This window comes from Narcine bancroftii, chromosome 4, assembly GCF_036971445.1.
Source record: "Narcine bancroftii isolate sNarBan1 chromosome 4, sNarBan1.hap1, whole genome shotgun sequence".
Taxonomy (NCBI): Eukaryota; Metazoa; Chordata; class Chondrichthyes; order Torpediniformes; family Narcinidae; genus Narcine; species Narcine bancroftii.
This window is the reverse complement of record NC_091472.1, coordinates 261,299,406-261,313,307: the sequence shown is the minus strand read 5'-3', so window position 1 is coordinate 261,313,307 and position 13,902 is coordinate 261,299,406. Positions and strand designations below refer to the sequence as shown.

General features: G+C 39.4%; 1 protein-coding gene across 3 annotated transcripts in view; it reads left to right on the top strand.

The window, feature by feature from the left end:
* Positions 1-1,995, top strand: part of LOC138761905 (contactin-associated protein-like 5) — an 857,011-nt gene extending 855,016 nt beyond the window's left edge. For all 3 annotated transcript variants that reach the window (XM_069934856.1, XM_069934855.1, XM_069934854.1), the window contains one exon: positions 966-1,995. In XM_069934856.1, coding sequence (XP_069790957.1) covers positions 966-1,162 — 197 coding nt within the window. In that variant the 3' untranslated portion in view covers positions 1,163-1,995. The remainder of the gene's footprint in view (positions 1-965) is intronic.
* Positions 1,996-13,902: the final 11,907 nt, after the last annotated feature.

Genomic DNA, 13,902 nt, shown 5'->3' with positions numbered 1-13,902 from the left:
TGCAAAAAACAAATGATTTAAATGAAGTCCCTCCCTTCCATAACAAGTGGATTTCTTGCAGGAGGTAGCATCGTACTTCCATCACTCCTGTGAAAATATGATGCCGATACTCAAAATATTTGCCTTTTTACAAAGTTAATGTAGTTCATTTTCTGCAAAAAATATCCAAGATATTATGTTCAATATACACATACGTTGGAGAAACTTGCTTCTCAGACTAGAGGCATGTGACTAGTGGTGTATTTCAGGGATCAATGTTGCAACCATTGTTGCTTGTCATCTATATCAATTGAATAAGTGGTAAATTGGATCAGCAAGTTTGGAGGTGACACTAAGTTTGGAGGCATTGTTGACAGCAAGGAAAGCTTTCAAAGTTTGCAAAGGAATGTGGGCCAGCTGGAAAAATGGACTGAAAAATGGCAGATGAAATTTAATGCAGATACGGGTGAGGTATTGCATTTGGAAGATAAACCAAGAAAGGACATACATGGTAAATGATAGGGCACTGAGGAGTGTGGTAGAACAGAGGGATCTGGAAATATAGATACATCATTTCCTGAAAGAGGCATTACAAGTAGATAGGGTTGTAAAGAAAGCTTTTTGGCATATTGGCCTTCATAAATCAATGTATTGAGTTGGAATGTTATGGTAAAGTTGTATAAGACATGGGTGAGGTCAAATTTGGAGTATTGCATGCAGTTTTGGTCACCTAACTGCAGGAAAGATATCAGGCCCAAAACATTTACTTCCAATGGACGCTGCATGACCTGCTACAATTCTCCAGCATGTTTTGTGCCTTGCACTTGACCCTTTGAAATGTCTTGTTTAACTTAAGGTATGATGTTCACTGTTGATTTTCACATTATTTGCTTGGTTGTATAATTTATCATTGAGACTTGTCATATCTACTGCTGTACTAACACTTCACTTGCATCTCCAACTTAAATTTTTCATTCTCCCTGCAGGTGTGATAGCGGTGGTGATCTTTGTCACCCTCTGCCTCATGGCAATTATGGGGCACTTGTTGTACAAGCATAAAGGCACATACCGCACCAATGAATCAAAGGGGGCAGAATATGCTGAGACTGTAGACACCACACTGAAGGCCAACACCAATGAGCAGGACTCTGTTAGTGAGAGCAAGAAGGAATATTTCATCTGACCTCGATGGTGGCCACTCCTCATTTCAACAGTTGTAACAGCGGAATAACAGCAATGACCAGGACTCGCTGACTGCTATGAGTTAGATGCAAACTCTCCAGACTGAATAGCCAAACATTAGCTCAAAGAATTGTGCACTCTATATAGCCAGTGTACATTTTGGGATGTGGCAGAACTTAGGTTTTTCTTGTTAATGCTGGGTGAGCTCAGGGGAGTTAAAATGCAATTTTTATTTTAGTATTTAAAAAGGGTATTGTTCACCTATTGAATGTTGAAACTTTTTTTGCTTTAATTGGTCCAAAGCCAATAATCCTATTTATTTTATAGCATTATTTGATACATTGTGTGCTGTAGTTAAGTACAGTATAAAGAATCTAAAAGTACATCAGATCCCACAGATGGAATAATCTGACTTTAGGAATGTTGATGTTACTTCAGTGGGTAAAGTAAGCTTTGATAACAAGAGCTTCTTTCTTAACTTAGTGATCCTCTGAAATTGTTTCAGGTGACAATGTCCCAGTTACAATATACTTCTAATCTATGTTTGGCTCTAATTGGACAGAGATAACACCAAGAAAAGTTTATATTTGATGAGTTCAGTAGATGGAAAGAGAGTCAGATTATTTCCCCCAAAGAAATTGGAACTACTGAAACAATCAAAACAAAAGAAGCTCACACCACCATCTTTACACTCTGTCTATAATGTTAAGCAAGTTGTGGGCACACTTTGAGCATGAACATTGTTTGATAAGCTTGTGTCTGCACAGCCCAATTAGCAGCATTATTACTATACAACATTAACAATAAAACACCACTTTGGTGAAATAAATTAAACAGATGTTTGTCATTTCAACCCATTTTTCACATCACTAAATTGCTTCAATCTCAATCCAGATTGAACTGGTACTAAGAAGATGTTTTAATTTCAAGAGACCACACCATCAATGGTCTGAAATTTAAAAAGGTGCAGGAGTTGTGCATTTCACAGATGGCTGGTGCAGAGTGGAATGAACTCGATCCATTTCTAATAACCTTATATCTAATTTGACACTTTAACTGGATATATCAAATGGAAATTAATCCTTTCTCATCATTAACATTTGACAAATAAATATGAAATAAAAATGGTCTTCATTGAATCATAGAAGCATATGACAAAGAAGATATCATTCTGCCATTGGTTAAACCACTTTCCATTTCCATTTCCCTGCAGGTTATGACTCCAAGTGCTCACCCAGGTATTTTTTTAAATGTGCTGAAAGTTTCTGCTTCCTCTACCTCTCAAGCAGTGAAATTTAGATCCCTAATGTCCATTGAATGAAATAATATTTTTTAAACTCTTCCGTAATCTTTTAAACAATTAACTTAAATCTATGCTTATGAGTTCTTGATCTGTTCATAAAGATAACAGATCATTTCTAATTTACTTCCCTACATTCAGCACAATTTTATATGGCTTAATTAAATCTCCTTTCAGATTCCTACACTCCAAAGAAAACCACCCCAGTCTAGCTAGGCTCGACTCATTCCAATAATTTTCCAATCCTTATATATTTCTTCTGTGTCCTCTCTCGTGCTATCACTTCCATGTTGTATTGTGGTGACCAGAACTGTACACCCTAATCTAGCTGTGACTGAACTAATTAATTGTAATTATTAATAATGTCAAGACTTGCAAATGTAACAGTCCACTGGTGGTAGATAGGTTTCTATTTAAACTCTCTAATGATGACACATAACTTGCCCTTTAATATACAGTTTGTCTTTATCCATTTAGTGGTATCAATGGTAGTTAATGCCAACTACTGACAAATTTGTAACAATCAAAGAATTTTTCATTTCCAGAATGTGACTAAAGTGCTGTGATGCTAGATTTAAAATGACTGCTAGAGCCTTACATCTATTTATAAAAGTGCTTTGTAAGGTCTTGTTATGTGTTCTGAATTCTTGAAGTACTTCCTTGTGTAAAGGTTTCACAGCTCTTTTGTAAAAATAAAGAAATACCCAACATTGTGCTAATGTTAATAATTGATTCAGAGTGATCAAATGTAACTTTGGAGAATGGATGCTCTCATCCTTGTACTTCTACCAGAAATCTCGTGCTGTTCCAATATAATGGAAACTAATAATCATGACTTCAATAACCTTCTCAGTTATGGAACCATTTTGTTTCTGCTGGGGATTGTCCAGATGTCCAAGTTTGCAGAGAACTGCAGAATTGATTCAGTTCATTAATCAGAGATCTTATTTGAAATTAAATTCTTTTCCAAAGATTGTGTGCTTGCAACAGTTTTAAATACAGACGTAGCTTGGTGATGTATGACAAGAGAAGGCCCTTGCAGATTGGATTTGAAGTCGGAGCAATCAATATTTGAAAAGGTGAACATTGTGATTCCGATTAAAAGATGTTGGTAGTTTGGAAGTGTTCTATTCAGTCAGCTGGAAATATCAAATTGGTAAATATTTATCCAAATCTTGCCATATATTAGCTGTATCACATTATTTCGAAACTGACATGCAAACACCACTTTGAATTGAAAATGTACCATCAATGTCAAATTAAAAATGTGTAATTGGTGGCTTTTTGGATTAATTTATTTGCCAATATGAAATTCAATCTGTTTTATAACATCATACTTCGTGATACGAAACACTATATTATAGTTACGCACCTTTGGGTGTATTAATAATCTAATCAACGTTACATTTCAAATAGCATATATGAAAGGTGTACAAAGGCGGGAAAATAGAGTTTTCTGAAATAAAATAGAAAGAGTACAAATTAGGTTCACAGGTTAATTTTCTGGCCTTTATTTTAAAAAAATGTTGCCAAAGCATAAGAAGACTGATTGATCAGAAAGAAAAGGAACATGATTCTCGTTTGCATTCAAAAAATGTCCATTGGAAAATCAAAGGTATTTGTTCATTAACTATATTGAATGTTAACCCAGAGGGCCTCCGAGCAGAGAAAATATTCGTTCCATGTTATATGTGCAGCAACATTCACTTATATTAAATGCAACAGATGATTTTGCAGAGAGGTACAATGTCAAGTATATCTTGTAATTGTAATATTCTCTCCACTTATTATGCAATTGCAAGAATTAATATTTTAAGGATTTAGGATGTAAGAAATAGGAGTGGAAATATCCATCTGGCCTGTTGGGCTGGCTCTGCCATGTAATAAGCCCATGGCTGATCTGACCTTGAGACCTAGCTCCACTTTCTGCCCATTGAAAGTATATAAAATATATATTGTTGTGAAACAAAAGTATACAATTATTACAAATACTTAAAACAAGACTGAAAATTGCCATTTAGACTCAAAAGACGCACAAAAATTTTTATACAATCTCTCCATTCTCAGCAGTTTATGTGTTTCTAAATGTTTTTTTTTTCCTGAGTTGCAGTCATAAAAGAAGGAAACGAACCCTACAGCCCAACTTCCTCACGCCAACAAAAATGACCCACCCACTCGAGTCCCACCTGTCAGCATTTGGATCATATCCTTCTAAACCCATCCTATCCATGTATCTGTCCAATTTATTTCTTAAACATTGCAATTGTACCTGCCTCAACCATCTTCCTCACAGTCTATGCCCTCTTCTCACCTAGGCCATGCTAACTTCACACCCAGGCCATGCCCACTTCACGCCTAGGCCATGCCCTCTTCTCACCAAGACCATGCCCTCTTCACACAGCTACCATCAGGAAGGAGGTACAGGAGTCTGAAGATGAGCACCTAACAGCACAAGGTCTTCTGCCATCAGATTTCTGAATGAACAATGAACCACAGACACGACCTCACTTTCTCCTGTTTATTCGCACTATTTATTGATTTAATTTGACATGTCATTCTGCTACAAAACAATTGACATGTTCATGACAATAAATTCTTCTGATTTTGATTCTCCTGCAACAGCCCATTCCATTACACCTATCAGCTTCAATATAAAGAAAAGTTACCTCTCAACTTGCTGTTAAGTCTCTCCCCCTTCACCTTAAACTAATATCCTCTGGTTGCTGATTCCCCTGTCCTGGACAAAAGTTTTGGAAGCAAATGTGGCAACAAACTAATTTACAGCAAAAGCAGGAAAGATAATGAATGATCCAATTAACTTGTTGATGTGAAATTGTTTGAAAATGGGGGACCAATTTCAAATTGGAACAATAGACTTTTATAGTTAGTCAGGTAGGAACCAAATTATGTATAAAAACATTCCAGATTTAGCAAAAGAAATTCTGACTGTGTATTACATCTGTTTCTCATGATATCTGAGGTCTATTGATGTTTTAAATCCATAAGAATTAAATGTTGTACATAAATTTATAGGGTCATTTAGCGTGAGAACAAGCCCTTCAGCCCAATTTGCCAATGCCAACCAAAATATCCCACTCATGCTAGTCCAACTTGTCTGTATTTTGCCCATATCCCTCTAAATGAATCTGCGGAAAGATGCTGGGAAAAACAGTCTATTAATTTGTCACTGGTATTTTCAATATCCATTGTCGTCCATCACTATTGACAATGAAATCTAAGAAGTCCTTGGGGATCAATATATTTGGCTAGATCAATCAAGATTGGTATATTTTTGTTTTTGACAGACATTAATGGATCGCAAGGCAATCCAGCAGGATCATTGGTTTTATTTTAATACCTGAATTTAACTTTCTCATTTGTTCTGAGGGTGATAGAGATCACTTCATTTTTGAGGTCTGGCCCTGTAATGTAACCATTGTGGTACCTTGCCTTATTATTTGAAGGATACATGTTGACCAGAACATCACATTTCTGCTTTAAATCTTGCCATTCAAGAAGTGAATTGATTTAGATTCAATGTCTTCATCGTAAAAATGAGCTTTTCTGATGGTACAGTGCTCTCAAATGTGTTGTTAAACAATAAAATCTACAGATACCAAGGTCTAGTGCAGTGGTTCTCAATGTTTTTCTTTCCAGTCACATACCACCTTAACTAATTGTTTACTAAGCACAGAGCACCTATACCATAGGTGGTATGTGTGTGGAAAGAAATAGGTTGAGAATCACTGGTCTAGTGCAATGCACAACATTCCTGGTAAGACTCAGCAGGTCATGCAGCATTCATAGGAAACAATAGGTAACCTCCCCCGGTCTCTCTCCCTATCTCTATTTCTTCCATCTCCCCGCCCTTTTCCATTCCTTCTCCTATCAGAACTATCCTACTTAGCCCTCAAACTGGTAGCCTTCTCAGCTATTTTCTCTTTGACTCTCCCATTTATATCCATCTCTTACCTGTTATCCTGTGCTCCTCCCCCTTTCCCCTTCCTCTCTCCTCCCCCAACATTTCCAGATTCCTGACAAAGATTCAGTCCCAAAACGTTAGTTACCTTTTACTTCCTACAGGTACAAAAGCCGTGTAACCTGTTGAGTTTCTCCAACACTTTTGTACTGAACTATCCAGCTCTCAAGATAGCTCAGATGCCCTGATGAAGCTTAAAACCTCAAGCACAATTGATTACAAGTTGCACTTTAAAACTCTGTGGCTTTGTAAGATATTGTAAATGCTGGTAGCAGGCAAAAGACGAAAGGTACTCTGTAAATGAGACACTATCCAGGGAGAGAGAAACAGAAATTAAAATTTCCGATCAGTAGCCTTTCATCAAACTCAATGACTTGAAATTTTAAAGAAACACAGAAACTGCAGATAATGGAATGTTGAGCAAACCATGAGCTGCTGGGGGAGTTTAGTGGGTCAGGGAGTCATCCATGGGTAGAAATGATTAGTCAACATTTAAGGGTGTGACCTCCATTATCGAGACTTGAAATAGGCATCGAGAAGGCGGCAGAGAAAGCACTCAGCATGAAATTTGCCGAGAGTCCTTTGCTAAGGACAGGCCATTCAGCATCAGAGAGTAGAAGGTCTGAAAGGATGGTAAAGTATAATAGGAGCGAGGGCCAGGGTCAGGTGTCTTATCAGCGGATGGTGGAGGGAGGAAGGGAAGTCTCTAGGGGAGGGATAAAGAGTCTATGAGGAAAGGGATAGTGAGAGGTCGGATAGGAAAGGTGTATCACAAACTATAAGATGGAGTGGATGTGCAGGAACATCATCTTTAATTGATGGACTGAAGTCTCCCTCACTCTACCATTGTTCTATCCCTGGGATCAAGCAACAATGTGACCACTCTAGCAATTATAGTCCAATCATTTAAATACCAGCATCATGAGAATGTATAGGAAGATAATATACCCACAATAATTGGTCAATAAATAAAAGCACAAATTGAATTAATGACTAGCAAATGCAACAGGTTGTAACTGAGTCAGTCAGCAGATATAATGTAGCAAATAATTCTGAACAAGAAAACATTTGACAAGCACAACTTTCTCACAGATGTTAAAATGAGGCCACTGTAGCAACTCATGGCCCGCTGTGCAGGCCGACACAGCAAACAGCATTGAACACGACAATTGGGTAGACTGCATGGGGGATGAGACGCCCACACCCATAGGCCGCAGGAATAGCGTTCGAATCGATTATACACCACAATCAGATCGTAGGAGGTCCAATCCGGGCCCATACACCTGGCACAGCCAATCAGCAGCTGGCATTGCTCAAGCCACACCCTGGTGGTGACACGGCCGGCTGCCTCTAAAAGGTAGAGCTGCAGCCCAATAAAGCTGGAGTCAATTACACTCCCTTGATGTGTAAGTCTTTTTTTCAACCTCAAGCTATAATCCATTATACCTTGAGCTATAACCATAGTGACCCTGAGACACCTCAAATATTTAGGAAAGGATTCAAAAATTATTAAAAAATGAAATGGAGTGGTTGTGCAGGAACATCACCTTTAACACATGGACTGATGTCTCCCTCACCCGACCATTGTTCTCAAGCCCTGGGATCAAAGTGGGTTCAGTAAAGAGTGCAAAATATTGAGACAGAGCCATGCTCGGCAGAACTTAAAATGATGTGAGTACAACCCAATAAAGCTGCAGGACAGGATCATACATGAACAGATGAGGCGGGTCAAGATAAACTATTTCACAACCAATGGATCACATCAGAGAGCTGCATTCCAAACACATCTAATCATAAAAGTTGGTGGACAAGTGATAGCTAACAGTTAAAACAAGTGTTGAAGAACTTCCCCTCTTTAATCATGGTTGCAATCATCACACGAGTTCTCTAAACAAATCTGAAGTACCAGCAAACTAGTCTTACTGGAAGTTAAAATTGAAAACCCGATCTTCTGTCAGAGCTCTTCTCAATCAGTCTTCAGTCAATGTCATTCACTCCACGTAATATCAAGAAAAAACCGAGAGGATTTCGGAATGTTAAATTCCATTCCCAACCCTTCAGCAAATCAAGCAGTCCACAGCAGCTTGCCTCAACAGCATTCAGCTATGGGCTGATGAGTGGCAAGTAACATTGGCAAGATTCAAGTTCCAGGCAATGACCATTTCTGTCCAGCGAGAATCCAACAACTTATTCTTGACATCACTATCACTGACATCTCCACCTCAAAATTCTTGTAAGTTATAATTGACAAAAAACACAAATAAACCAGCCATATATGTCATGTGGCTACAAGCGCAGGTCAAAGGCTACATATGTGGGGTGAGTGACTCACATCCAGGCATTCCAAGTCTTTACACCACCTCAAAGGTACACCTCAAGAACTTGAAAGAATATTTTTTAGCTGACCTGGTAAGCTTAGTGCCAACAACACCTAAGAAACTTGGCATCCACCAGGGTATAGCTGAGATGTTCCACTAATCACCCTAAATGATTGTTACAAGGAAGCAGCTTGTACCATTTACTAAATATATTGCAGTTACTTGCCTATTCTACTCAGACCACACCTCCAAAATTCATGACACAAAGGGGAACAAGGGCAGCAGGTTCAGTGAAACACAAGCATCTGCTGGTCCCCTTCAAATTGTACATAATCCTTATCTGCAACCTTACACCATTTGTTTATCTTTGCTGGGTCTAAAATGCTCAAACTCCTTTCCTAACTCCATCAGCAGAAAGGCTGCAGATGTTCATACAGGTGCGATTTTCTCAAAGTCAGCAGGGGATGGACAATATAGTTGACCAGTCGAGGCCACCCTATTATTCTGTCCTGGCTGATTCAATATCCTTTTCAACAATATTCTCCAACCTTCTCCCTGTAATCTTTGATTTCCACTCCTCATCAAGAATTTATCTACTTTTGAGTTAAATATACCCAATGACAGACTCCATAGCAAACCACAACCACAAAGAAGGCATATCACACAGGGGTAAAGATGAACAATTACTTTATTAACAAAAAAATTCACCTTCAAACTTTAACTTAAAATCCCACCTTATATAACAATGCCCACTGGTTACTATGCAAATCTCTATAACAGTGTAAAACTAATTAATTCCCCAGCCTAAATATAACATATGTAATTAAAGTCTCAGTTATATCTCCAACCAGCTCACAGAAAAACTTAGACACAAAACACACAAGACTCACAAAACTTCGATCTCAACCAAAGCAAAGATCATAAACAAAATTCAGTTTGTTTTTTTGTAAACTGAAGCCAAAAGATCTTTGAGAGAGAGAGCACAAAATTTGAAGTTGTCTTGTGTTGCATGCAGAGAGAGGAACAACTGGCTTGGTCTGGATCTTCCTGGCTGCCTTTGGAATGTTCATCCTTTTTGAAATCCCAACATTCTAAACTGCCCACCAGACCATGACTCCTGCTCTGGGCCATCTTCCACTACACAGCACCACCAAGTGGTGGTTTATCATCCAAAGTCCAGAAATATTTTTCATTTTCTGCACATGCTCAGTCTGTCTCCCACTCTCTCAGCAGTCCACCTTCACGTTGGCTCTCTAAGGCAAACTGTCACTTTTTAACATAAAACCACACAACACATGGCTTGACTTTGCAGACGAAGATTTATGGAGGGGTATGGGGTATGTCCATGTCTGCTGCAGGCTCGTTGGTGACTAACAAGTCCGATGTGGGACAGGCAGGCACGGTTGCCGTGGTTGCAAGGGAAAATTGGTTGGTTGGGGTTGGGTGTTGGGTCTTTCCTCCTTTGTCTTTTGTCAGCGAGGTGGGCTCTGCGGTCTTCTTCAAAGGAGGTTGCTGCCCACCGAACTCTGAGGCGCCAAGATGCACGGTTGGAGGCGATATCAGCCCACTGGTGGTGGTCAATGTGGCAGGCACCAAGAGATTTCTTTAAGCAGTCCTTGTACCTCTTTTTTGGTGCACCTCTGTCTCGGTGGCCAGTGGAGAGCTCGCCATAGAACACGATCTTGGGAAGGCGATGGTCCTCCATTCTGGAGTCTTCAGCAGCGTGGATTCGATGCTTGCGGACTTTGCCAGCTCGAGTACTTCGATGTTGGTGATGAAGTCTCTCCAATGAATGTTGAGAATGGAGCGAAGACAGTGCTGATGGAAGCGTTCTAGGAGCCGTAGGTGATGCTGGTAGAGGACCCATGATTCGGAGCTGAACAGGAGCGTGGATATGACAACGGCTCTGTACACGCTGATCTTTGTGTGTTTCTTCAGGTGGTCGTTTTTCCAGACTCTTTTGTGTAGTCTTCCAAAGGCGCTATTTTCCTTGGCGAGTCTGTAACACAACCATGAGAATGAATTCCATAGATTCACCACCTTCTGGCTAAAGAAATTCCTCCACATCTCTGTTCTGAAGGGATATTACAATAAATATAAAACTTCATCTAACTATTGGACCAGAGTTTTTTTGTGGAAATAAACACCAGTTTCATTAAAAAATAGAGAAAATGTTTTAAAATAGCAACATTCCATGGATGAAAGTCATGTATTAATTCTTAAATGATCTAATGACACATCACCTGGAAAATGACTATTACAAAATTATACAAGCAATAGACAATAAAGTGATCACCCCATCAATTATAGACCAATCTTTTAAATACCACCATCATGAGGATGTACAGTATAGGAAAATAATATACACACAATAATATATCAATAAATAAAAGCACAAATTCAATTCCTGGCCAGCAATCTTAAGGGGTTGTAACTGAATCAGTCAGAAGAGATAATAGAGCAAATAGATGTGAACTACTGGGAAGCATTTCACAAACACAATTTTCTCACAGAATTTAAAATGAGTCCACAAAGATTTAGGAAAGGGTTTGAAAATTAGAAAAAAAACATTGCCTTGTTGTGGAAAACAGAGATTGCCTATAAATTGTTACCATCCAATGTGGGCACCTAGGCATCTAAAAAAGTTCTGTTTCAAACTTTCTGCTATACACTACATTTATTAATTACCTCATTAAAAGATCAGCAAGTTGAACGTTGTAGATACAAGAGACTGCAGAAGTTGGAATCTGGAGGAAAACAAAAACAAACTACTGAAGAAACCAGGGAATCAAAGATTATGGGGGAAAGGCCGGGCAATGAGGCTGAGTGGGAAAAATGGATCAGCTCATGAATAAATGGTGGGGCAGACTCAATGTGCTGAATAGCCTATTTCTACTCCTATGTTTTATGATCTTATGGTCTATCTTGGGTTCAGATTTCAGATCTATTTTCAGATTACATACATGACATTACAAGCATACCAAAGAATCTTTCTCCTGAGGGTGAGGCAGAATTACCACTTATTGTTCATGCAAAAAAAGTAGATCCGTTGGCATGCTTTGTTTACAATGCCATTAATGTGGTAGGTCCAGGAAAGATCCTCTGAGATAGTGACTCCCAAGACCTTAAATTTTCTCACCCTCTCTACCCCTATCCCCAAATAATCACTGGATCGGACAGCATTTGTGGAGGGAAAGGAACTGTCAATGTTTCGAGTTTCTGTATCAGGGCTGAGAGTGGAGAGAAAGGTATTCAGTATAAAGAGGAGGGGGAAGGATGAGGTATGGGCCAGAGAGGGATAGGTGGACTAAGGAGTGGTGAAGGTTGGTGGACAACTGGAGCCATTTAGATGAAGGGAAAGTGTGGAGTTGAAAAATAGAGGCAGGTGCTGGGAGGAAGGAGACAAAGAGAAGGAGCTGATGGAGCTTGATGGAAGAGAGGGAAAAAGTGAAGGTAGAGACAGGTGCTGGATGGCAATAAGTGTGAACACATGCTACCAGTGTTAGAAGTAAAACACAAAATTCTGCAGACACGTTGGTTGAAGTAAAAGCACAATACCTCCTGCCTTTGTGTCTGTGCTCCTTCCCCTGCCCCTCGTTCCCCCCACCACTTACTTCAGGCACCCGCATACAATTTTTCATACCTTGATGAAGCCCAAAATGTTGATCATGTATCTTTATCTTTGCTCTATTTGTCCTGCTAAGATTTCCCCCCATTGTGTTTTAACCAGTGGTGTTTAAGGAAAAAAGGAGGTAATGGAAAACATTAAGGGAGAGATTAAAGAGGGATCCGCTGGATGAAATGTGAAGGCAGTAAGTGAATGAAGTAGGAGAAAGAGGGGAATGAAATGGCTGATGGGAGAAAGAGTGGGAGTGGAATGGGAAAGTGAATAAAAGTAAGAGGACAAGAGGTGGACCAGAAGGAGAGGAGAGGAACACGAGGAGAAACAGAAAATGTCTATGTTCATGCCATTGAGTTGCAGATGACCCAGGTGGAACATGAGGCAATCAAGAAAGTCTGAGGATGCTGGAAAACTGAAGAAGTACGCAAAATGCTGGAGGAACTCAATGGGTTCGTCAGCATCGATGGAAGGCAAACCCTACTCCACATTTCGGGTTGTAACCTTCATCAAAAATAAACAGAAATGTGCAGAGGCCTTAATAAAAGGGAGAGGAGAAGGGGAGAGGAAAGGGTGGTAGGTGATCGGTGATGGGATGGGATAAATTATGAAGCTTGCAGTTGATAGGAGAAAGAGGCAGAGGCAGAGAGAGAGATGCCCTCAGATAGGAGGAGGAAGGAAGGAAGGAATGTGGAGCTGGAGGAAGGATGATGATGGGCCAGTCGAAAAGGTAGGGGAGGAGAAAATGAAGGAAAGAAGAAAAGGAATGGGGCCAGAGAGGGGAAATCTCTTGGGAGGAGTGGTGCATGGTGGTGGTGGTAGAGAAAACAAAGGTCAAGTTACTAAGTCAAATTTGATGCCATTTGGTTGGAAATAACCAAGACAGAATATGTGGTCCTTTACCTTGCATTGAATGTCAGCTGGCTGGGGAGAAGATTGACATGGGTACTGAACAGAGAACTCTGCGAGGCCATTGCAGAGAGTGCTCAGGTGCATTATCAATGAGCCTTCTGGCCTGCTCCATACAGGCAATATCGGAGGTAAGAATTGAACCCTGATAATTAGAGCAATGAAGTAACAGCACCTTAGGTTGCACCTACTGTGCTTAAATATTTCAGAAATATTTCATTGGTGGAAAGTGGTTTGGAACTTTCGGAGGTCAAAGAAGGCATTATGGAGTTGAAAGTCTCTTTTTTTTTAATAATACTGAAAGAGGAGAATGTTATTTTCTCACTGAAGACTTGATAAAAACCCAACTCTTACAAAGTTCATGTTTTTTGAAATCAAATTTCGCCTTGAAATGTCACCAATAATCATGTTGGAGGGACAATTTGTCTTTTTTAATACTTCTGAGTTACCTAAATGTGGAAGTAAGCATAATTTCTGCTTGGAGTGTTTATGATTTGGAGAGGTATATAAGTGATTATATTTCAATTCCATTTTAAAAAGCAATCTGTTAACCTTTGTCCTTCACCTCATCTTTGAATAAGCCATTCCTTATATCTTTGGACTGTGATTGAAATGG